Here is a 25205-nt window from a genome sequence, read left to right as displayed (position 1 = left end):
TGGATCCTTGCATAGACACTCTTCAGCAGCTTGGTCATACACTTCCCATCCAAGATGTCGATGTATTTGTCTATGCAACCTGCAGACACAAACACAGATTACTACATCAACATTACTGCAGTCACAAAGACACAAATACTTTAAGACATTAAGTTTCATTTTAAAATGTGTTGCATTGTTTGAGGTAAGTTCTAATTTTGTGCTTTATTAGATTTCTAAATTAAACATTACGTGAGACTTGTACTATTAATGTAGTGAACATAATTACACAAGATTAACCTGATTGGTTTCTTTTTTTCTGTCCTTTAGAGCTGACCTATCTTATGTTATGTATTTGTAGGTATGTGTATTTGTTTTTTCTTCTTCTGTTAAAGCACTTTGTAGTTTGTAAAGGTGCTCTACAAATAAGTTATTATTTGGCCATTACAAAGTCAAGTGTGATACAAATCTATAAATAGCACAACATGGCATGTCACATCGGCCTGGCTGCATGATTTCAATATCCAATTTAAACAATGCATTTGTTAAATATAGTCAAGGTAACTAATCTGTAAATCATGGTTTGCAAATAAATATTAAGTGCAATGTTTGTTTAAATGGGCCTGGCATTCAAGATGGGTGGGGTTTGTCGCATAGCTTAAAAAATACCACTGTTTGATTTTTTTACTTAAGTATTTTAAAGTATTTATTGTGGCAGGCAATCAATGTGCAATCCGCAAATACTACATTATTTTAGCAGATTCTATTCAGCTTTGTCATAAATGGATAACTACTACCGTTAACTAACTATTCTGTAACTAAGTACCCATTTTCTTAAACTTTAACACCCTCTTTCCTGCTAAAAAAGAGGTTTTATAACACTTCTACTACTGCTGAGTTTTGACTTCTTCCAAGACTAATATTACTATGTCTACAGTATGTATAACAATAGCAAAAGTAATCACTTAGGCCCATGACTTTGCCGTATGCCACGAGGCTGGGGCCCAGCTGCGGGTGGTCGTACAGCTCCAACGTCATCAGCATGCGGACGATCTCTCCTGTGATGAAGGCATCATCGAAGCTTTGCTGGTCCACAGACTTCAGAGGGAATCTGCAGTACACCTCCACTGCAGCCTGAGGGTCTGAAGGCTCCAGCAGCTGCACAAGCTCAATGTAGGCATCATGGACCTAGACAGTCAGAAAACTAATCAACCACATCGTATCTGGATTACATCAACACCAGGCATCCGCCAACTGCTTGTAAATCTCTATGAATAACTACTTTTATTGCAACTTTTGCAAAAAGACATAAAGACATCCCCATTGAAATATAATTTCTTCTCTCTGTTATGACTGAAATGTTTATTGTATACTCTGTCTGTGGCCAATCATAGACCTACCATTCCACTGGATTTATACACCAAGAGTGGAGGCTTGGTGTAGAAGTATTTTATAACAAGACCATTGTAATTTGCATTGTAAAAGCATTAGGTGAATGCCTGACATCTAAACGTAGCAGACAACAACTGACCCCTGGTGCCATGGAGATGACCTCTTGGTAGAGCTGCCGTGCCTGGGCCTGGGTGTCTGCAGAGCGGGAGAGGGCACGGGCCAGACCGAGCCGGGAGATATGAGACCTGCGGTTCACCGGACTGGACACGTTCACTTTGTCCACCACAGCGGGCTCTGAATACACACAGGAAGTGTAACTTACTCCTTTGAGAATACTGGGAGGATAAAGAGGCTAAAAGTGACTGCTGTTGGTCACATTTGTTTTTTTTTAATGATACAATTGTTGTTCAAAGTGAAACAGAAATATTTAGTATTTTATACTTGACCTGTTTAAAGGGGGACTATACAGTTTGTTTTCTTTAGCTTAATTTATTTTAACTGAACAGTTTCAGAGTCATTGGAATGGTTATATGACTTATTTTGAGTTGAAGGGTGGTCATCTCGCCTTCCCCTGGCGCCTGTGAGCGGAAATCCACTGTTGTAACTTTTGGCCGGCAAGTCGCCAGCCTAAGGGTCAGGAAGTATCGCCGGATCTCAGGTCTCGCAATGTAACAAATTGCTTCACGGCACTGCACACATACGCCCATTTAAGAACTGGCTAACAAGGTAGCAATGGAGTTATTCTCCCTAATGTCATGGCTGAGTCAGCAAAAAAGAAGCTGAAAGCTAGGAAAGCATTTTTGGAGGAAAAGAGGAAGAGGAAATGGCAGACTGACCGAGGGAGGAGTCGGACACAAGTAAACGCAGGAGCTGCCAAATATCTATTCCAAAGCTGTAGGGGGCGCTCTATAGAGACACCTGCGGCAAAAACCGAGAAAACAGCAAAGAAATGGCCCAAACTGTATAGCGCCCCTTTAATGTTTACATGTTCTTGCCAAAAAAGGTGTGAAGAAAAGTTACTGCACCTGAGAAAGTGTTGATGTGATGTGATGATGCAACGTGACACATCATCTACATTTGAACAGTTATCATTTAAATTGGGCATTAAATACATGGTAATATATAGTAAATCACCATATATGACATTTTCTTCCCCCGAATCATGAAAATCTAAGACCTTGGGGAAGAAAGATTTATGAATGTCACTGTCAATGCTTTTGTCATGCCTTACCCTCTGCTGTCTCAGCAGTGTCGGGGCAACAGTCCTGTTTAGACTTGTTGGCAGGGAGCTGGGACTGTGTACCATTGTTGGAAGGTTTAATCAATCTATCTGGCTTTACTGCTGTTCCAGCTTTTCCCCTGTAAAAGAGAACATACTGCTCCGTAACTGAATACACATACAGTACACAACAGAACTACTAAATGTACAGTCGGGACTTGTATTTTTTACATATTTGTGTGTGGTCCTTAAACTCAAGACCTGTTAATGCTTCCTTAATTCACATAATCCACTCTTCATAGAGCACCTACAAGGATTAAAATTGAAAACATGTTCCAGGGAAGGTAACATGAATATCAAGCAGGATAGAACTGCAAAAAGTAAGCATCCACAGGAAATCATCCATGAATAAATAAATGTAAACAAACAATCCACAGACAACCACATAACAGATCGGCCACATGGTCAAATGCTTGCAGCCAGCCAGCATGACTCACCTGGCTGCAGGGGTTTTGGCTGGAGGCTGTGCAGCTTTCCCTCCCCTGATGGGGGCAGAGGGGGTAAGAGCAGGAGCTTTGGTTACAGCTGCTGCCATCCGTCCTTGACCAGGTCCTCCCCTGCCCCGCATAGCTCCTCTTTTGGCCACAGCAGCGTCAGAGGGCCCCTTCACTCCTGCCGGCTGAGTGATGGCCTGCTTGGCAGCTTTCTTGTTTTCAGCCTCCTGCCGGTCCTGCCACCACTTTTGTTCTGAGCAAACAGGGGATGGATAATGTGGCTGTGGAGTTCATCTCTATCATAACTGTTGTTGTAAATGTAATACATGTATCAATTGGAAGTATCTCAGGTATCCATATTATATATAGCCAGATTTGCCATAAGGGTCCTGCATTCATTTTTCACATAAATGTAAGACTATGTAATTCTCTGCTAGCCAGCTGGGATTGTAAGTGAAAATCCCAGACAGTCCACTGTGCAGACTCACTGCTCAGCTGTTTAGGTGGCTCTCCGCTCTGAGTCTTGGGCTCCAGCTCAATGCTGGCCTGGAAGCTAAGGCAGGCATCTGTTATGGCTTCCTCTGACCTGTCGGAATTTGGATTGTTGTCATATTGAGCCAGCTGTACCAGACCCAAGAGACACAGGGCATGGCTGTCCCGCGGTGTGGTCACCACTGCCAGCTGGCATGCCTGTACACAGTGCAGGGGAGTTAAGCAGAAGGTACAAGTGAGATGTCTCTGTCACACTAGGACAGGACAGAGTCAATAAATGAACAAGCTACCAAAGCAGTAAACTAATTTCCCATGCCTAACTGAACGCTCTTACCCTCTCCTGCATGTCCAGCAGCTCCTGACAGGGTGCGATAGAGGTTAGGCGTATGAGGGCTGTGAGGGCCTGGCATCTCTTTGCCACCAGGGACTGCCTCTCGATGCCCACCTTGGCCTGATGCTCACCCTGCTCAATCAGCCTCTGCAGCAGGGCAAATTGAGCATCCAGGAGCACCCACTCCAGTTGCCCCATTATCTCACCACGACACACACACTGACTCACACTCTGGGCAGTCAGCACTGCTACACTGAAGAATTACAGCACAGAGACAAGCAGACACAGGGATTTCATGCACTTATTAAACTGGCTCAAACACAGGGGAAAAAGGTAATATCTGTCAATTTCTGACTTAAACAAAACTACTGGTTTGTAACATACATGTGATAGACCTCCTCTGCACTCAAGGCCTTCTCAGATAGTGTGTTTCTCTGTTGCAGCTGGCCCAGAGTGAGAAGGCCTCGCAGGAACTGTGTACTGATGCTGGACAGAGGGGCTGATGGATCCTGCTCCATCCAGCTGTAGACAGAAACATGTTAAAGAGTAGCAGCACAGAAAAAGCATCTGTGATGACCATGATCAACTTACAGATACAAGCAAAACTAATCCAAGGCGGGAAATCCTTGATTGTAAATCCGAAAATGTGACCAGCTAATTTCTCAACTAGTAAGGAATCAGATCTCTGAATTTTTCTTAAACTTTCTCCATTAACTGACAAGGAAGGTGGTCAGTGGAAACCCAAATCTATACTGACATTGACGGTTTTTTTCACCATCCTGTTTTCCCTCCTGCAGGCTTAAACAGAACATCCTGGTACATTACTGATACACTCTCTCCCTCTCTTACTGAATACATCTACCTCCACCACGCACACGCACACGCACACACACACACACACACACACACACACACACACACACACACACACACACACACACACACAAATGTCAACCTTTTGCTACAGCGCAGGCTGACAAAGTGCTCCAGTCCCTGTTGTAAGAACAGAGCAGCCTCCTTTTCTGTGTCTTTAGAGGCTTTCTGCTCCTGCTGCAACAGAGCCAGCCCTGTGAAGAATCTGAGAAAATGAACACAACACAGGAAACATGGTGAAGACAAAACTAGCTCTGCCTTGTGTAAATACACAATTTCCCTACATGATCATTTGTCATGTAGGAGTTGATGACTTAATGATGGCCATTATTTTTACTATTACAGCTACTGACACAGTAAACCTTCTGCTTCTACTACCAAAAAATGACCTGACCTGAGAGCAGGGTGTAGCGGGCACAGTGCCAGGCCGCTCTGGAGGTGCTGCAGGGCTTCCCTGCTCCTCCCCTGCAGCAGCAGAAGCCTTCCTATGTGGAGGCTGTACTCCCAGCTGTCAGGACTCAGAGACCAGGCATCCAGGTACTTCATCAGGGCCCGGTGGACACAGCTCTCTTCATCCCGCACGGCTGCACCGCTATCCTGCAACAACAGGGGGGGGAGTGCAATTTCATCTGCCATATATTGATGAGTAACTTTTTAGTGGGTGCTGTTAAGTATGTGTCATGGCAGTCTCTTACATTGCACAACAAGTAACATTAAAATCCATAACTTAAGTATCCGTAAGCTTTGACACTTTCTAGTGTTACATTTTCTGCATCTAGCAATGATAATCTGCTTTCTAAAAATCCACTCACTTTGCAAAATAATGAGAAAGCAGAGCTGCTCATCTATCTATCTCTCCATCTCTCTATCTATCTCTCTATCTCTTTATCTATCTAAGTCCCTCTTTGACTTTTAATTTTTAGGTATGCCAATGGTGCTCCAAATTAGAGCAAGTGAAGTAAACTTAGAAACAACTTATGGCTCAGTTACCCTGCCAGATTTCTTGGAGAGCCAGATGTAGAGTGTCTGAACGTAGTCTCCTCTGCTGGACTGTCCCTGTTCTTTAAGCTGCTGGTACTCTTTATCCAAGGCCTGCAGCTGGTTCTCCACCGTGGGCGTGCCAAGGAAACCATGGAGCTTGCACACAGCCAGGATGTCATCCTGACGCGCTGTTGCTTTGGCATCGCTTAATTCATCTCTGTCTCTGTCAACCTGAAAAATAAACAAATGAAAAATGTTTCGAGAGGTTGGGTTGCTTTCAGCTGCACAATTCACTGCTCTCAAATGAAAGAACCATTTTCAGCAACAATTTAATTCATTATCAACATTCCTAAATGTAAGGTAGAGTGTTGAGCTGTTAAAACGAAAGAGCACATGCACAGGTAATACAATTCTATATTTCCTTTAAGCTTTGTCAGATGTATAATTCCCTAGACCTCAATGTTGTATGAATGGATTTTTGTCAGGGCATTTCAGGTGTGTTTGCGTGGGTAGGACATGGAAAAGAGTAGCTGGCCAAATGTGGGTGGGAAAGCCCTTGAGCTTGGTGCATTACCACCATTTCAGTCAGATTAGGGGATATATTGTACCTTGTACCTGCCAGGTGTCAATGTGTATAATAGTTTCAGTGCTTAAAAGACTTTTAATAAAAAGTGTCTTTTAATAAAATGGTATAGAGAAGCTATTAAAATATGCATGTTTTGCTACAGCTAGTCATCTGAGCAAAACTTCACAATTTGTTACTGAAAGAGCTGGCTTTCCCCCCAGGACATTTTGTGTCACTACCTTCCTCTGGAGGCCGTACATCTCTGTAGCGTAGTGCTGCTCCTCCAGAACGAGACCCAGCAGGAAGTGGAGTCTGGCGTCTCTGGAGCTGAGTCGGATTGCTGATGCATAGTGGACAGCAGCCTGCTCCAGGCTTTGCAGAGGAGACTGGCCATCCTCATACTGCAACACATCCCCTGCGGAAATGTGAGAAATACACACTGTGCTATATGATATGCACACAGCATACAACAAGACCACAGAGTATTTGCATTTATTTGTGAAATAATTTGCATTAAATAACATTTCATAGTGACCTCAGTTCCTGCATTGTACTACAGGTAAAACCAGGTTGGGGTTTAGATTGACTTTAAATAATAAAAAAATAAAAGGGTATCCATCTCACTGTTTCCTTTTTTCTTTTCCCTTTCTTTTTATACATTTCTGTGGGTCATCATGATTAGGTACCAGGAAGTATATCAAATAAAGGTGAAGCACAACAAAGAAAGAAAACAAAACAAAAAATTCAGAACTTAATCAAAATCTGAGTTTTATCAGACTCTCATCTCTATTTTTACATACTATGCGTCCCTCAATACTTAGTGTAGTGTATAAAAGGGTAAAAGGTTGTTGGAGTCAGAGGGTTTGTCTGATAGTTTAGTGGGAGGAAATAAGGTCTATCACTGCTACAATTGATAATAGTTGCCAATATACTTTGATAGATTACTTGACTTCCCTTTCATTTCTGATCCTTCACTCTTGGTTTGGAAAGTTCTACTTACCTGGCTTTGGCAGGCGTTGCCGGTAGAGTTTTGTGTTATCCTGGGCCAAGGCACACAATTTATCCACATTGTCTTCTCCCACTGCCATTTGTAGTCTTTTCTCCCAGTTACGCACCTGCATTAGACAGAGATAACAATTATCCACCCATGCATTTCAGCAGGCCAAGCAGCAAAGCAAAATATTACCTCATATTGGTAAGTGGTATTAAATAAGTTATATAAGTATGGGAATTTTTAAGGGGAGAAATGATGCAGATTTCAATTTGATCAGTAAAAGTCAAAGTTCACCCACCTTTATTTACCACAAGTTGTTTTTTTATACTATGTGTCAATATGGAGCACAATGACATCTGTGAGTATATAACAGAATCAGAATGACTAAGGTAAAGGAAGTACATTTGATTTATATTGTGCAAGATGAGAATAAGTTGTAAAAATAAAGGGAAAATAAAGCTGAATAACCCTTAAAAAAATCATCTTTTTGTTAAATGAATGGTGAGTCTACCTATGGGGGTCTTAGGTGGTGTGTCCAATGCAGTTTAATTTCAGACGTGTACACTGATAATGCAAAGTAAAATACATGTATTACCTCCAAACTGTGTTTAGTCTCTATTTCCAAACAACTGGATGATGCAAAGTGCTTCTTATACAAATCAGTCTCAGTCACATCCTGAAAATGAACATGAGCACAAGAGAGATGTGTTGATAACATTGAATCAATAAAAGATCAAAGCTTTCAAATGGACTGACCTGGTGAATCTATTTACTATAATAAACGTGGGTTCGTCTTTGTTAGTTGAGGTATAATAACATGACACACGTCTGCACCCCATTCTCAAAGAACCTTTATACACTCGCTAACTGTGTCAGCCCCACACACACAAACACGAGATCCTTTTACTGTTGAAGTTAAACCAGCACTTAGTCGCTGTGAAGGCTGACTTTTAAATAAAGTATGAGCAGAGTCAAGGTCGATAGCAGTGATTCTGGCAATGCAGAGCTCTGTTTAATCTTTCATTCTGACCTTTGCATCCAGGTCCCCTGTGGGTTTGTGTGGACAGTCCAGAGAGTGTGACCCCAGCTCAGACAGTTCCATCACACTGTCACATCCTTTGTTTAAAAAAACACACACATCAAAGACACGATATATCACACACTAGGAGTGAATAGTAGCGTTGTCCTCCACTACTGAAACCGAAAAGACCACTTACATGACACATTTGTGACTAGTGATTGTCTTTTTTGTTTATTTATTTATTTTCCTACAAAATGAGTTCAGTTTAATTAAAAACTCTGCAGAATTGATTTTCAATTCTTTTAAATTTATTTTTAACAAAAGTAGATAACTACTGTTGTAAACATGTCTATTATGTTGTTTGGGTGTGCACTTTTTAATTCCCCAGAAATGACCTCTGCAAGAAAAACAAAAACAATCAGAGAGAGATCTTTGTTGTCCAGAACTACTTCTCTGACTAAGCAGGGCTCAAAGGAGGGCTGAAACAAAATGCAGCCTACAACATCTAGATAGATTAGGTCTTAATTAAGTAATAATATCCCCCTCATTCCAGTAACATGATAGCTGTGTACAGTGACATCATGTTACATGATAGTACAGGGAGTATAATCAGGACTGTTGAGAAGTAAGCCAGAGTGTATATCTAGCACATTAACGATGTAGTTATATAAGATATCAGTAGAAATAACTGTCAAAGACTCAGTTACTCTGAGTGTAGGTTGACTGTGTAGCAACATTAATGGCAAGAAAGGTAGAGGTCTGAGAGGAACCATGAAATGGCGATAAGTTATCTTTTATTCTTTGATCAATGTGACTGAATGTATGCTCCTGGGAGGTTAGCAAGCTATAACCTATCTATCATTCCTTCTACACCACTTACTTTTTCCCCAAAAAATAATAGTGGTTCTACTATTCTACCCACTGACTTTTAACTTGACCAATAAAAACCTCCACTGCAGCTGTGCTTTAGAAACATCTCTTTGAGAAGCTAAGACTCCAAACTTTACCTCTGTAAGTAAAGAAACACTTGACCCGAGCAGCCGACATCTGTCTGTCAAGGTCCAGTTCAACAACCTTCCAGCCGTCTCCCAGAGGACAACCGCTAAGTGGGTCGACTTTTGATCTTCGTGCCAGCATCTCGATATAAGGCCTTGAGAAGATGTGCTTTGGCTCACTGCAAATCAACAGGGAGCCAGTTAGATCTTGGCGGCCTTTGTTAAACCAATATAGAAGGTAGTATGCACATAGTCTAAGTTACTGATGTACTGCACCATAAACCATGAACTTAAAAGGCTCCAATTAACCACAAGTGTAACAAAATAGCAATTGATGCCCTAAATTATAAGTATTATATATTAGGGTTTGAGCAATGACTATTGGGATTGTACATCCGATACTGGTTGTCATTTACTTTAATTTATTTTACTATTGCATTAACGGTAGAAGAAAAACACTGTTAAATAATATTATGAATGTGATAAAAGAGGAACATTTTCTCATATTAAGTGTGTTCCTATTCAGGTCTCACCTGTGGTTGATAGATATGGGTCTATATAAAGCAGTCAAAGATACGGGACATTCATAGTCCAGCCGCTGCTTCTCATCAGTGAAGGTCACAGCCATGGGGATTAACTCTCGAGTCACCAACACTGTGTACACCTGACAGAGCCAGAGGGACGTTTAGAGCCTTTGAAACAGCAAAGCATTATGAAACCTAAAATTATCCAAACAAAATCTACTCTTGAAAGCTGACTTATATACTATTATATAGAAACATGGCACCACTAACTGTGTGTGAAGCTTTAAAATTTAAGACTATTATAGCTTAACAGGTAGGCTTTTAGGTAAGGATAAGGTACACTGCATAGAAAGATGTTTTGAAATATATTGTCAACAATTTAGTGTGATGAAACACAAAATCATCCTCTTCTCATGGCTCATCCACCTGTGAATTACTGCCATCTGCTGAACAGACTGAGATCTCCACCACAGTGTCTCCAAAATTCAGAGGGACTGGTTTTGAGCTGTCCTCTCGATTCACTGTAACTTTGATGTTTTTGTCTGGCACATTGGGAAGCAGGGTCACAGCATTACAATGAAAGGGGACAATACCTGCAGAAAAGGAGTTTACAGTGGGAGTGACAGAGATCAGAAACCCATACAAAAATGGATTGTTTTTTGGAAATTTGACCAACCGATAATCATAACAAAGAAAATATACAGTAACACTTCTATAACGACTAAACATAGGCTATACAGTATACAACTCTTTGTAGACCGCCTATTGTGTCATGGAGTATGTACTCACTGTTATATTCATAGATGTTGGTGCAAAATGCAGGTTGAAGTGGAATAACTTCTTCCAAAACCAGATTACTGAGTTCTGCAATCTTTGCAGACAGCCTGGTGATTTCCACACAGTATTTCTTCGTGGTGCCATCCTCAGCTACCACTTCAACTTCTACTCGGTTTAACCCAACATTCAGTGTAATGGTGCTGGAACCGTCACCAAAGAGCTGAAATATTTTTAAAAAACGAGGTTACATTATAGGTTTAGTTTTACTAGATTAAAAAGAGAAAACGTGCACACAACTTGTAGGACATTAGGCTACTCACAATACTGTATGTCGCCCCGCAGTCACTAGTATTCAGGTCCAGAATCACTTTGTTGACGTTGCTCTCCACTGTCACTTTGTAGTCTATAACTTGTGGTGAGAAGGCGGGATGGAGCGTCCCACCAGAGACTGAAAGCTTCTCCAAATCACAGTTGTCCATGTCTGAAGGCTCTTTCACGGATGGTTTACTTGTGTTCAGCTACAACGGTGTGTTCAATCCAAGTTTTAGACGCACTTAAACTGTTGCCTGGCATGCCAGCACTATGAATGTATAGCACACTCGGCTTCATTTACCGAAATGACGCCCCAGGTTACCATGGTACCTTACACACTTGCTGCCTTCAGATAAATTAGCTTAGACTAGTTTTCTCTGAGGAAAAGCCGCTTGGAGACTAATAAAAAACAACTTAAACAAACTGTTGTTAGTTTATTAATCTTAGCGTTATGTGTGAAATCTGTAGTTAGTAGTAGCTGATGTGGTCTTCCAAACGGCAGACGGCAGTAGAGTAGCTAGCTACAGAACAAGACGAGAAGTTGTTTTTAAACGTCACTACCTGTTGGCTACAGCGTGTGGTTGCGTGCTTAAAAGGTAACGTTAATCGAAGAAATTGCTAACTTTAAATATGGTCCGATTCCGTTTTCAGTTACATTGTATTGCTGTCAATACAGTTATAAATGTGGCTTAACATTTATTATATGCCATTTTATTTAAGTTCGTGTAGCTAAACGTTCTCCTATTAGCACCATGTGCAAGCTATCTTACTAGCTAGCTAACGTTACCTAGCTAGCTAACATTGGCGTTACAACTTTGAATGAGAGTTTTTTAGCACTAATGTAGCTATTGTTACTGTCTAATGAAACACACATGTTACAGAAAAGTTTAACAACATTGTATGTATATAATTATTTTACAGGAAAATGTCAGCGGACAGCAGAACCGAAGACTACCCTCACGAGATAGACGAACAGCTCAAATGTTTCGACTCCTCAGTTTCTTCTGTCAAAACCATGTTGGAGAAGTTGATGTCGATGCCGAGGAATGACCTGCTCCAAAAGGTAGGCTGAAGACCTTTTATTTTATTTTATTTTATTTTATTTTATTTTTATTTTTTACCGCTGTCATTGTCACTTGTCAACATTCGTTGCTATTAGGTACACCCGTTTCATTTTCTTCTATGACGAGGTAAAATGTCCCTTGTAAAGAAAGCCTTCGTCACTGGCGGATCGTCAGATTGGCAACAAAACATCCAAACATATAAAAAAAAATATATATATACATGTATTTTTTTTTATATATATATATATATATATATATATATATATATATATATGTATGTGTAACCTCATCAAAGTAACTTTCATCTGTGAAACGAAGTTCCTACATTTGACCAAACATTACTGGGAAATATTGTGCTCCATCCATAATTCATATACAGCCTGTCGATGCCTGCCTCTCATATTGGGCTAGATGCAGAGTAGACCCCTGGACAGGTTACCAGTCTATCACAAGGCTAACGCACAATTAGGCGAACAACCATTCACACCTATTCTGAGGCTGATCATTTCCAGTTACTTTGAAGAATAACATTTTACATGGTAGACATGCAATAATCTCATACAATACAATTCTTTGGTGTACCCAGCTGTCTATTTTGATTGTTATTTACTGTGGCTATTACATGTTTGCAGGTAAAGGATTTTTGTGTCTATACAATTGGTGCTAATTTAACTAAATCTGGTTTATTGACAGCTGGACCCTTTGGACCAAGCCAAGTTGGATCTGATGTCTGCCTACACTCTTAATTCATTATTCTGGAGTAAGTATTTTCTGGATTTACTTTTCTGGATTACTTTGTGCATTTGGGGAATAAAAATGTAAGGCAGGTAGTAGCATACAAAACTTACAATACTGTCCTGTAAATCATGTTTATTTCCTACCTGGGGGTTGACTTTATACCGGGGGGTTTCTCTGACGCCTCATACATGTGTCTCCAGTATACAAGTAAACTAAAAAGCTGCGTACACTGTTTCTATTTGGGCACAAACATGTTTATTTGTCTCTGCAAATGCACCAGATTTCACCAAATTCTGTTTATTTTGGATAATATTGCCAACCAAAGGATTTCTGAAACACGGTGAACAAGCTGAATGCCATTATGGCCTTCTACTACTATTTGTTTGTGTACCCCCACATAGTTGTCCACTTATACATTCACACACACAACGATGAAAAAGCATGATTGGGTTTCAACGATTGCACATATTTCTTGGCTAATATTTTGAGAGGAAATTACAGTAATTGTGAGATACAAATATATAAGTAGTTTTGTTTATATAGGTTTTATCTTTTTCTGGAAGTTGTCTTGGCTTTGAATCAGATGGTGTCAGTATTCTTTTTCTGGACATGTCTTACTTTTGTTCTTGATTACAGTGTACTTGGTTACACAAGGTGTAAATCCCAGAGAACATGGAATCAAACAGGAATTGGTATGTATGTTTTCTCTGCGCTGTCTTTGACGTTTGGCTTTCTCTCTTTGCATATTCTTATTCTTCTTTAACCGTTGTGATTTTCAGGAGCGAATAAGGACGTACATGAACAAAGTGAAGGAGATTACTGACAGGAAGAAAGCTGCCCGTCTGGATAAGGGGGCTGCTGCACGCTTTGTCAGGAATGCTCTGTACAATGCCGACGAAAAAGATTCTAGAAAAAAAGCAGCATCAAAGAATGCAGCAGACAGAAAATCTGACACCCCGCAGTCAAAGCGTCCAAAGCAGAGCTGAAGTAGAGGAGCAGCTGTACAGTCTGGTCCCACTGCATTTTGTACCTCTTTGGGGATAACAAACACTTTTTGTTCACAAGGCAGCTTCTCAAGTTGTGTTACGGGCATCAAACAAGGCAACATGACACATACGACAAAATGCACATTGGTGTTCATCTGGTTTGCTCACCAGTCAGATTGCAGCATTCATGTTGCTGGATGTACCAAAACACAAGACTGATTGCTGTCTACGATCCACCATCCCAGGTTTTTCTGAACATTCTGTTGCTCCAGAATTTAATAGACTTGAGTCTGTAATACTTTTTGTAATGTTACTTCACCATTGAGTTGTAAATCTTCCTCAGGATTCTATAACCTTGAAAAGTCTTATTTCATTAAGAAAAGTGAGTAAAATCCTGGTCCATCCAGTTATTGAAATGTCATTTAGGAATGTTTTATTCCTTTTTTCTGATAAATGAGAATTTCGCTGTATTTTTCTATGATTCTATGAATCATGTCGTTTTGAGGTGTTTTTACACATGTGCAATGTGTCAAAATTGATTAAAAACCTTTTTTTGCAATGTATTGCTTTTAGGATTGACTACTGTATAAAAATACTCACCAAAACATATATTTGAAAAAAAATACACCTTTTATGCATCCCCAGTGGGGGTTGGTTTGGTTGTTGCAGCAGTACATATTGCACCAAATTGGACTTTTATGTTAAACAATTCTCATGCAAGCCTCCAACTTGCTCCAGTAGACCTTGCTCACATTTTGACATGTCACAGTAGGAAAAGCACAGATGTAAATAAGGAAATGACTGATTGCTGAATTCCATTTGGCTGGTTCAGTTTAAGGTTCCTGGTTTTGTACATGTTGACACATTGTCACACTCATGGCTCACTGGGTCACATGGATACACCAGAGCTATCTTTAGTTTTATTAGTAAAAACCTGTTAGTGAGGCCAAATTATGCTACTTGTACTATCCTAATTTTCTTGAGAGCAAGGCTATTCTGGTTGTGTGATGAGGTGGAGGTGTTCACATTCTATTAACATATCTTCCCAAGTTTAATGTAGAGTCTTTTAATCAGACCTCCAAACATTACAGCCAATGCGTTGCAAGAAAGGGAGAACTTGTATGGATGTGTGCTCTCTGCTGCCAATAAACCAATGTCATTAAATATCTTTGAGTGTGGTGACCTATTTATTTAATGGTGGCATGCTCACCATAGCACTACTATATTTCCGCTGTGCATTTTCTTTCAGTTAAGTTTCCCTCAGCCTTCCAGTTAAACCCTAATCAAACAATACCGCGGACAAGGTAACAAGCTGTTTGCTTTCCCCTTACACCTGTCACACCTCTGGCTGTTGATTACCCTTCATGCATATCTGGTGGCAGTGTTCCACCCAGTGTAAACTAATTACCTGTGATTAGTGTCTCAGCATCCAGTCGACATGTTATTGTTTCAGTGCTGTATGTGTTTCTTGACAGTCTTCAATGAAAATTATTTATATTTTTTACTTTTTCTTTCATGGCCACATGTTTGATATTACATATAAAATTAGCAGCAAATATTGTTAAAAATACCAGCTCATCTCTTTATTTTACTTGTAGAGCTGTTGTGACATCAACTATAAGACATATAGAGAATTAATAGAAAAAAGTTGCTAAATACCACGTTACCAGTCAAAAGTTTAGACACTTTATTATTCAAATGAATGGAATAGATGTCCAAACCTTTGACTGGTAGATATGATAGAGGTTGCCTGTATGAACTAATTAAATTTGTGTGTGTCTTACTACAAATTAGCAGAGCATTACTTAATTCCTGGTAGTCATTTAACCCGGCCCTGGTGTGGGTCAAACCTGTGACCTAGTTACTACAAAATGGCCTCGGTAACCATCACAGACGGGGCTGTAGCTGCATGGCTGCACAGTGTTAGCGTAGGCTGCAATGAGACTTCCTTTAAAAAAAAAACAATGTCACATTTAATAAAGACATCCATGTTGCTTCCTTTTTGTAATTCCCTTTGGACAGCTGAGATCTTAATCTTAGTGTACCCACAACTTACTGCATCCCTCTAATCAAGCCCAGGAAACAGTGAGGCAGTGAGTTAGACTCCCAGGAATGTGTCTTTTCACTCTTTTCATCATCTTGCTTTTTTCTCATCCTCCCTGCAGCAAGCGTCCAAAAATGACATTTGTTTAGCCAAAACCACCCTGCTCCATCCTTTTACTTTTTCCACCAAGTTGTTTCTTACTGTTCAAAGACGCGTGTCAAACCTTTCTTGATGAACAGCCCCGTCTGCATATTGGAAAAATGTGGATTTTTCCATCCCTCCCCTCCCCCCCTCCCCCTTATTGTTCGCCTTCCTATGCCCTTCTCCCCACATGTGCTCAGTATAAAGGAGTTAGGTCACTGTGCGAGCAAATTTGAACAAACAAACTCTCATGTTGAAATTGTGCGCCCTAACATGGTCCAAACCCTGGTTTGTCCCGTAGATGTTTATTTATGCTGTTTGTGAACAGCTTGTGGTGAGGAAGTTTATATTATATATGGAGTGAAAGGCATCAGACCAAATGACCTCCCCAGGCAAGATGAAGCAGCCTTTTCAGTCTAAAAAGGATGAAGTGCGCTGCCGAGAGACTGCATTAACCTGCTTGGAATACCAAATGAGTTCATCACATCATGGGAAAATCACGTAATTTGAGGTGAAGTTGTCAGTAAGTAGATGCTGTAAACAGATGGGCTTCACAAGTAATTATTGCCATTTGAGTGCTTTATTCACAGCACATGCTAAAGCATCTAGAACCTCAAAGAACTTTCCACCAGATACATTCAGGGAATCGGGTAACAGGAATAATCCAAAAATATATATGTCTCAATCTATCCCTCTCTATATCATTTAGTGTTTTTCTGCCCATTTGAAGTGGAAACCAAAGTGTTGATTCATTCCTTAAGCAAATCAGGAAGAAGTCAATGTTTTTAGGACAGGCTAATGTTTCTGTGTAGAAATGGAAAGTCATTTGAGAATTCCTGGGATTTTGCAACACAACACTGTAGTTAAACAAAGAAAAGACCTCAACATTTGGAGATTCAACGTTAATGATTGACCTTGCAAACACCAGAGAACAATCTCATCAATGGGTCCATTTAGCAGATGTTCCGGAGCTTTCGATCATCTCTGTAGAGGGAGGGTTGTGTTAAATGTTCAAAATCCCCATTTTATTTTCAGAATACTTCTAAGACTTCTACTCTATGTTGGCTTAAATGTTGTGAAGTGAAACATTGTGGTAAGTTTTGGCTTGATGAAGGCCTTATATGTGGAAAAAAAACGTTGCATTCATAAAATAACTTGGGAGCTTGCATGTTTCATTTTTCATGTTTGGACAGCTACTCCTTTTTCTTTGTACTTCTTTATTTAATAATTGGGGGGGGGGGGGGGGGGGGGGCATATTTATAGGAGTTAAACCTGTATCTGAGTGATGTTTTATGATTTACAAACCTAAGGTGTATCACCCACTACGGAGGGAAAGACAGCTTACTACAAGGCCCGCTGGAACAAGCTTTGCTTTGAATAAGTGGGTGAAATTCAGAGTGAGTGCATGACGAACATTGCAGCTTTATTCTGTCTGACACACCACGAATTCCATGCAGTCATTTGTGCCACTTTCTATTCGCCTTGGCCCCGCTGACAGAGCCGCTGATTAATAACGATAACAATGTTTTCCTTTTATTTAGCCCTCACCTCCCAGCGCCAGGACAAATTACTGTCTGTAAGAGTCGGCAGGTAAGACTGAAGCTCAGACCACCAGGGTGTCTGACAGGAACTTGGGTTTTTCTTCTTCTTGTTTTTAACTCTTTAGATTCTGTTATTGAGTTGTTTTTCAAGCAAGAAAACTAATTATTCATGGTTTCTACACTGAAATGAGATTAACAATAAATAAGCCAAATAAATAAAGTAAATTTATATTTAAAAAAGGAACTCATTGGGCTGCCAGGTTTAAGGCTTCAATATCGAAAGAAAATATGAAAAATCAATTACAGGTTTCTAGCTTTCAGAAAGCACATCCTTGAAATTATAACACCCTCTTTTTTCATGGTTTTGATGTTTTCTTCACCATTTACGATGGTGTGACTGTCCTTCCCTCAGAGTCAGCATCACTTCCACGCCAAGTTCAGTAATTGGGATTTGGCTCGGTGATGTTGTTCAAAAGAATGCTGAACATTTGCAAAAAGTTAAGATCAATCTTACACATTAGCAAGATTGTGTTGCCCCTTTTCTATTATTGTAACCCATCTGTGTTGACTTTCTGCTGTGTGTTGCTCCTCAGTGCAGTTTAGTGACCCCCATTCACTCTTGGATTTCTCAAATCCTCAACAGTTAGTCAAAGAAAGGGAAGCAGCAGTACCTGGACAGCGTCCTCATCAGAAAGAACACAAAGCTCTAATGCACCTTTCATAATGTCGTCAGTGCTCTCTCCCTTTTACTCTGTACTTCTCTCTCTCCCACTACTGTACCCCAGTGGGGTTTGGCAGTATAAGAAAATGACGCCATGCTGAAAACATGCACAGAGCGGGGCCTTGAACCCTCCTCACTAAACACATCACATCATCATCACACTTTATTGAGTTTCCATCCATACATTACCTTACTCCTTCTGCCAGTGTGTTTAATCTACAGAGAAGAAGAAAAAAACTGCACAGAAACGTTGCTCACTCAATGAGTTAGGGTTGGCCTTCCATCTGTCATGCTTAAATGAACTACTAGGAATGAAAACACAAAACCATTTTAGAGATCCAAGCTTGGGCGTGGAGGGTTACAGGTTCAAATGTAGGGAGAAGCTAAGAGAATCAATGTGAGTAAACCCTTTCTCTCAAAGTCAAGTCAAAGTTGCACTGGTGATTGTGCGACTTTGCCGAAGAGATGTGTGTAAATATTTTCAATTACGTTTTCATGGATACACAAAGTTCAAAAAATGAAACATCCATATTTATCACAGATTATTCATCTTCTTTCTCCCATGTGCAGACCAGGTTTATGATGATGTCACTCCGACTCCGCCATTTGAAGACCTCATCCATTACTGTGGCCCGGTGTTTACCTCTGGTGTGCACCTCACTTTAAGAATTCCATATGGCTGCAATGTGAAATCAGGGCTTTTCTCCTTTAAACCATGGGCTTCCGATGCATAAAGCCGCAGGATAAATGCTCAGCCATCAAAGAGCTGAGCACGAAACCATCTCTGAGCCCTCAACACACAAGCCTACGTGCACATGTACACAGTCCCACACACAGAGGGAGTTAGGCAGCTGCAAGCACACTGAAAGTAGAAAAAAACACTCACCGTAACACATGCTGATGGACGTACAAGGAAACAGAGAAAATGGCTTACACATGCATCTATGCACACTCAAGAGCTCACTGGATGTGTGTAATGGATTGGATCCCCCTCATAATTCCTGGGACAGCGTTGTCTTCGAGGTCCGTACAGAGGCGGATGAGACCACAGCTGTTTAGACATAAATTTTCAGAGGAATGCCTTAAGTCTGAGCCCTCAGCATAAAGAGCATGACTGAAAATTCCTCTCGAAATGACAAATTATTGCCCTAAGGACTGTTCTGTGTGTGTGTATGTGTGTGTGTGTGTGCGCACAGGCAAGGTCATGGAATGTGCGTTTCTGTTTCTGAGTATGGTTTGTATATTGCACGAGTGTGTTCGTATATCATATGTATGACAGGTATGTACGCATACCACTGCAGGATGAGTTGTGTGTACAGTATGTGTGTGGATATATATATATATGTGTGCTGCAGCAGGTTGAGGAGAAGACGGAAGTGGCGTGCAGATAGGAATTGGTCTCTTCTGTTGGATCAAGAAGACTCAACAGCTGGGGAAGGAGAGGAAGGCAGCCTGCCAGGTCTCATAAAAAAGTCTGAATCTCAATTTTCTCTCTATGCAGTAGCTGACGCTGGAGTCATGGTATCAGTGTGCAGGTTTATAGGAATACTTTGGATAGATTTGGTTGCATGCAGCTTGTAGCATTTGATATTGTATTGCCAACGAGGCAAAGTCTCAGTCTAATGTGTTCCAGGATCGTGTATCTTCATTTGCAGATGTTGCAGGGCTACATTGATATTTGCTACAGCTTTCACTCTGATATTAGCGTGATTTAATGACCATGTGTTTGCAGTGTAAATGTAAGCATTTTAAGCTATTATGTGGGTTTTACACCAGGTAAAGTACCCTTTCTCATTTATCCCAGAACAATATAGTTGAATTGTCGGAATCAATACTGTCTTCACTTGTTTTGTTATCACTTCAATTCACAATAAAAAAAAAATGTAAATCATGAATGTCATTATTGAATAGCATAGTGTGTGGGGCTTTCATGGATACATTTCCTCATGAACAGAGGGTTAGTGGTTGATGTGAATGAAATAGCATTTTCACTCATTTGGGAAATATTCACCTGCTTGTCCAAATTGCAAATCTAATTCAGTGCAGTTTACCGGGCTCTTGGGCAAACAAAACAAACAAGCTCATGGTCAATATCTCCTGTTTCTCCTCAGTTTTCCTCGCAAGAGACACACCTGCTTGGAATGGGTAGCCAGAGTGCCTCCTATCATGCCACACACCTAGTTTCCTTTCTCCCTCAATATGACAATGGGGTTTATAGCACATCAATAACCCCTCTCATCCCTCTTACCTCTTACATTCAGAGCCAGGTTTACAGCTAGTGTGGGGCGGAAGGCTGTAGGCCTTGATGTGAGAGCCTGGGGCTAACGGTAGCGCTGGGTACTGTAAAGTGATGAAGGGTCTCCGCTTTTACGATGATGTGAATGATGTAGCCTGAGAGAGTAAAAGAGCTTGTGAGAGCATGTATCCATTTACTGTACACGACTGAACTGCAAGGGAAGTGGAAGGATTATATGTCCTGCTACTAAATATTTACATCCTCTTTAAGACTATTTGCAGCTGCTATAATCCCAAATGATGTACAGCAACGACGTTGACTAAACTTGAGAAAAAGCCAATTGTAAGGAATTCAGCAAAACACCAGTGTTATTAAATTTAACTTGTGTTCAAAATCATCATCATCCCCCTGCCTGTTTTACACACATCGAACAATTGAGCAGACTTTAATGACTCACCTATCAGTAAACAAGAGTCATCTTCAATCACTGAAAAGGGGAAGAAAGTCGCAACAAATATGCACAGACGTAACTGAGACAACGTTAGTGTTCTTCCTGTGTTCAGATTTAAGAATATTTTGTATTTTTCTTTGTCAACCAATTAAAAGACCTAAACCAATAAGAAACTCTATTGTTGTGTGCTGTGTGGCCAAAACCTGATATAACACTCCTCTGCGCCACAGAGCTCCATTGTTGTCCAAAACCGATTAAAAAGAGCCACACCGTTCCTCTGGGTGACATGTCCCTTCATTACCATGAACATGCAGTGCAGTTTATTTTGAGTCGAACCCTCCCACACTTCCTGCTGTCATAAATACTTGCTCTGCATCAAATGTATTAATCCATAGCTGAAGAGACTCCCCAACAAACTGTTTGAGTAATGTTTGCTAAAAACTAAAGTGCCCAGCTGTTTCAGGAAATCCTTTAGCCTTAAAAAGAACCTATACGTATTGGTTGTCTATTGTATATTTATGTCTTCAGTAGCCGTAAATAGGCAATGAACAGGCTGGGGAAGTGGGAAACCATTTACAGACATTTTTCTGTCTTTTTTAATCTGATCTGTTGAGAGTAAAAAATAAACGTTATCCTTTAAATGTGACTAAAAAAATAGCATGTGTGGTCAATCTGTGGCAGTTAATCGAAGCTGAATGTCTTCTTATAACTGGAAAAAATATTAGTTTGGACAATAATAATATCTCTTTGTCTTCATTCTCTGTGATTAGCAAAGATCCAATAAGGTAAAGCACTCAGAGATAACAGGATTCTGCATTATTTAATTTCTATGCAGACAACTTGAACACATGAAATAGTGTCACTAAAATTGTTTTATTTATTTATTTTTATTTTATTTCTACAGGACTTTTAAAATGGCTTAGGAATACCAGGCAGGGCTCTTTATTCAGCCTTATGTGCAACAGCATGCGGAGGTTCAAAGTGTGATCATAAGTTCCTCCTAGCAGCCACAGGGGGACAGTCTAACACCGCTGTACAGGCCTTTTTCTTTGGTCAGGCTTGAGTGGCAAGCTGAGGTTTGCTTTTCCTCCTACCGCAGAGCAGATTGGAGAAGATTAGCCCTCGCTTGGCCGGTAATCACCCTTATCACAGGAGAAAACGACAACAATACAGGGAGTTTAATGACAGAAGTAATTGTTGTGGATGTCCCACGTTATGCTGCGGTGGTGTGATGAATGACAACCGCAATGCACCGTACTGTGAGGGGATTTGCTGCATGCTTGTAATTTAAACCCATTTGTTATGGTTGTAACTTCCCTCTAGGGTTGTTTAGCTGAGGGCACAAGAAAAGTTTTTTTTTCTGAATGAAAAAAAAAAGTTTTCATTGTTGATTACAAATGAAAGTTATAGGTTATTTTGTAGATGTGTGTGAAAGTAGACAGCATGTGTTGTGCCCCTTTCTCTGCTTTTCTCTGTTATTTCCACACACATTCATGGACTGTAGATTTTAACTAAAAGAACCAATAGTTCATGAAAATGTATACGCATACATATTCATGTTGGACTTTAATTTTTCTAGTTATCTACACATGAAACACAGTAAGTGCATTTTGGCTTTTGTATCCATTGACTACACTCCATCCTAAATCGTATATTCATAACCGTAAATCTGCATGAAAAGTACAATCAAAATGAATTGAGAAGAAATTAAAAACTTGAATGACAGTTGAATTACAGTTAGATTTGCAATAGAAGTTTCTGGTATTATTAACCGCATAAATCCCCCAACAAAGAAATCTGGATGTTCCACGTTCCGCTTGCTTCAGGGAGTACGGGCTAATCATGATCTAATACACAGGCACTGCATGCTTGGATTGACATCAATTGGCTGTTGTTTCTGTGCATGTGGCTGTGTGCATACCCATATAATTGTGAGTGCATTTGTGTGTGTGTGGTGTGTGTGTCTGTGTGTGAACTGGTTGTGAATGCATATGCCTGGGTGTGTTTGAATGTGCTTTTGCTCATGTTGGGGTGTGTGTGTGGTGTGTGTGTGTGTGTGTGTGTGTGTGTGTGTGTGTGTGTGTGTGTGTGTGTGTGTGAGAGAGGAAGAGACTACAGTGCTCTTTAGTGAAACTTTGGAATGCTTCATACCGAGACAGCTGCAGACAGTCTAGACTGTCATTCTCGCGTCACTTTATCGCTTCGGGCCTAAAAGACAACTGAGGAGGAGCACCCAGATATGCGGCCTCATCTGATAAGGGAGGTGGTAAGAGGATCTATGACTTCTTCTTCAAACTAACTAGAAAAGGCAGCTCTGGTGTCTGATTCAGCAAGTACTGTCAAAGAGTTCTCGGTTGGGCGATGTCTAAAGGCGTGAGCTGTCCAGCCTCTATAGGCAAGGCAAGGCAAGGCAGCTTTATTTGTATAGCACATTTCCAACAGGCAATTCAAAGTGTTACACAAAATCAGTTAAACAGATAAAACACAGTAAAAACAGTTAAAAATCACAAGCATTAAAAACCGGTAAAACACATGAATAGCAGTTAAAAACAAGAGAAACATAAAACAGAATAAAAATTTACAGTGCAGCATAGAATTTAAAGAATGATTAGTCATTTAAAGAAAGGCAGCATCAAATAGAAAGGTCTTCAGCCTTGATTTAAAAGAACTGAGAGTAGCAGCGGATCTACAGGTTCTGGGAGTTATTCACAGATATGAGAGCATAGAACTGAAAGCTGCTTCACCCTGTTTAGTTCTGACTCTGGGGACAGAAAGCAGACCTGTCCCAGATGACCTGAGAGGTCTGGGTGGTTCATAGTGTAGTAGCAGATCAGCAATATATTGTGGACCAAACCGTTAAGTATTTATAAACTAGCAAGAGTACTTTGAAATCAATTCTTTAGACACAGGAACCAGTGTAAAGACTTCAGAACTGGAGTGATGTGATCCAGTCTCTTGGTCTTAGTGAGGACTCGAGCAGCAGCGTTCTGAATCAGCTGCAGCTGTCTGATTGATTTTTTAGGGAACCTGTAAAGACCCCGTTACAGTAGTCAAGTCTACTGAAGATAAAGGCATGGACAAGTTTTTCCAAATCCTGTTGACACATAAGTCCTTTAACCCTTGATATATTCTTAGGTGATAGTAGGCTGACTTTGTAATTGTCTAATGTGGCTGTAAAGTTCAGGTCTGAGTCCATGACTACCACCAAGATTTCTGGCTTTTTCTGTTGTTTTTAACATGTTGTTTGAAGCTGAGCGCAGACTTTTAATCGTTCCTCTTGCTCCAAAAACAACCACCTCAGTTTTTCCTTCATTTAATTTCAGAAAGTTCTGGCACATCCAGCCGTTATTGGTTCGATGCACTTAGTCAGTTTTTGTATTACTATAGTCCCCTGGCGATAAGGTTATGTATAGTGTACAAGTAACATGCTAACGTAGGTGTTCGGTGTCGTAGGAAGAAAGCTCAGAGAGGGTTTTTACACAAAGGCCTACATTCACTGTTTTAAGCCTATTTTGACATAAAATGTAAACTCTTAACGTCTGTGTTTTGATTTTTCTCATAAAAAAGTGACCCTGTTGTGAGGCGCAAGCGGGAAATCTTCAAAAATTGCGAGAAAAAAAAGGAATTATTTGAATCAACCGGTGAAAGCTGTGAGAAGCTTTCCAAAGCAGCCAGAGTAGGAAATGCCAGTCCTAATGTCAGAGGGCTGCTCTGTCTTATTATGGCAAATCAAAGCAGAATGTGTCATTAGCTAACCGAGGGCTAGTCTCTCCTCTTTTCAAAACAGCAGACAGAGGGCAGCCTCTGTCCCTGGCGCTCTACCCTTCAAAGGCCCCCATTATACTTCAATGGAGGGTAAACAGCAGCTCCCAAAAAATGATGGTCTCCAAAGTTTAAAGCAACATCGTTTATCACCCATGCCAGCCACTGCAGGTGTGACCCCATTCCCACAACTTCATCGACAGCCCGGGCCTAGGGGAAAGTATGCATGTGTGTATGTGCGTGCTTGTTTGTTCCCGTGCACAACATTCAAACAGTACACCTATAACAGCAACAAAATACAGAAAAACGATACTTTGTCTCTGTACTTTTGCAAAACAAGCATGAACTCTGACATTCTATTCTATAACACATCAACACAAATCTTTGTCAAATGCAAATATTAGCCAGTCTCACAACGCTTCTCCACTAATTTGTGTAGTAACACACTTTACTTAATCAATTCCAATGAAGGTAACATGGCATAAAACATATGGGAAAGAAGGCATTGTATACTGGAGAAGATCTGCAGGATTTGATGGACTTTCATTGAAACTCACACTTTTCTGCACCTT

At 40.4% G+C, this 25205-nt stretch overlaps 2 protein-coding genes and 1 long non-coding RNA gene across 4 annotated transcripts in view; 2 read left to right on the top strand and 1 right to left on the bottom strand.

The window, feature by feature from the left end:
* The window catches only part of LOC116705032 (uncharacterized), an 11342-nt gene extending 130 nt beyond the window's left edge, over positions 1-11212 (bottom strand). Inside the window, exons 1-20 of one of the 2 annotated variants that reach the window (XM_032540863.1) lie at positions 10958-11212; positions 10650-10857; positions 10287-10453; positions 9870-10000; positions 9349-9515; positions 8351-8436; positions 7916-7996; positions 7327-7441; positions 6566-6741; positions 5771-5992; positions 5175-5377; positions 4851-4985; positions 4292-4429; positions 3911-4160; positions 3573-3774; positions 3088-3337; positions 2603-2730; positions 1511-1665; positions 945-1167; positions 1-79 (exon numbers count right to left, since the gene is read on the bottom strand). The exon at positions 1-79 is cut by the window's left edge and continues 130 nt beyond it. In XM_032540863.1, coding sequence (XP_032396754.1) covers positions 1-79; positions 945-1167; positions 1511-1665; positions 2603-2730; positions 3088-3337; positions 3573-3774; positions 3911-4160; positions 4292-4429; positions 4851-4985; positions 5175-5377; positions 5771-5992; positions 6566-6741; positions 7327-7441; positions 7916-7996; positions 8351-8436; positions 9349-9515; positions 9870-10000; positions 10287-10453; positions 10650-10857; positions 10958-11116 — 3275 coding nt within the window. In that variant the 5' untranslated portion in view covers positions 11117-11212. The remainder of the gene's footprint in view (positions 80-944; positions 1168-1510; positions 1666-2602; positions 2731-3087; positions 3338-3572; positions 3775-3910; positions 4161-4291; positions 4430-4850; positions 4986-5174; positions 5378-5770; positions 5993-6565; positions 6742-7326; positions 7442-7915; positions 7997-8350; positions 8437-9348; positions 9516-9869; positions 10001-10286; positions 10454-10649; positions 10858-10957) is intronic. The other variant, XM_032540864.1, reaches the window with a different exon arrangement.
* On the top strand, positions 2069-20903 carry LOC116705037 (uncharacterized). The gene is made up of 3 exons (XR_004335832.1): positions 2069-2350; positions 11316-11319; positions 20893-20903. It is a non-coding gene; the product is annotated as an uncharacterized LOC116705037 (long non-coding RNA).
* c1d (C1D nuclear receptor corepressor) lies at positions 11340-14298 on the top strand. Its single transcript, XM_032540868.1, has 5 exons — positions 11340-11545; positions 11871-12012; positions 12707-12773; positions 13388-13443; positions 13531-14298. Exons 2-5 carry the CDS (start codon positions 11875-11877, stop codon positions 13735-13737), a joined length of 468 nt encoding a protein of 155 aa, XP_032396759.1. The 5' UTR covers positions 11340-11545; positions 11871-11874; the 3' UTR covers positions 13738-14298.
* Positions 20904-25205: the final 4302 nt, after the last annotated feature.

This window comes from Etheostoma spectabile, chromosome 17, assembly GCF_008692095.1.
Source record: "Etheostoma spectabile isolate EspeVRDwgs_2016 chromosome 17, UIUC_Espe_1.0, whole genome shotgun sequence".
Lineage (NCBI taxonomy): Eukaryota > Metazoa > Chordata > Actinopteri > Perciformes > Percidae > Etheostoma > Etheostoma spectabile.
The sequence above is the reverse complement of the archived record's forward strand: the minus strand, read 5'-3'. Positions and strand labels throughout refer to the sequence as shown.

Coding starts and splice junctions, on each gene's coding strand:
- c1d (XM_032540868.1), top strand. CDS start 11,875: ATGTCAGCGGACAGCAGAACCGAAGACTACCCTCACGAGATAGACGAA. Junction 12,013..12,706: donor GGAATGACCTGCTCCAAAAG/GTAGGCTGAAGA, acceptor GTTTATTGACAG/CTGGACCCTTTGGACCAAGC. Junction 13,444..13,530: donor ATGGAATCAAACAGGAATTG/GTATGTATGTTT, acceptor TGTGATTTTCAG/GAGCGAATAAGGACGTACAT.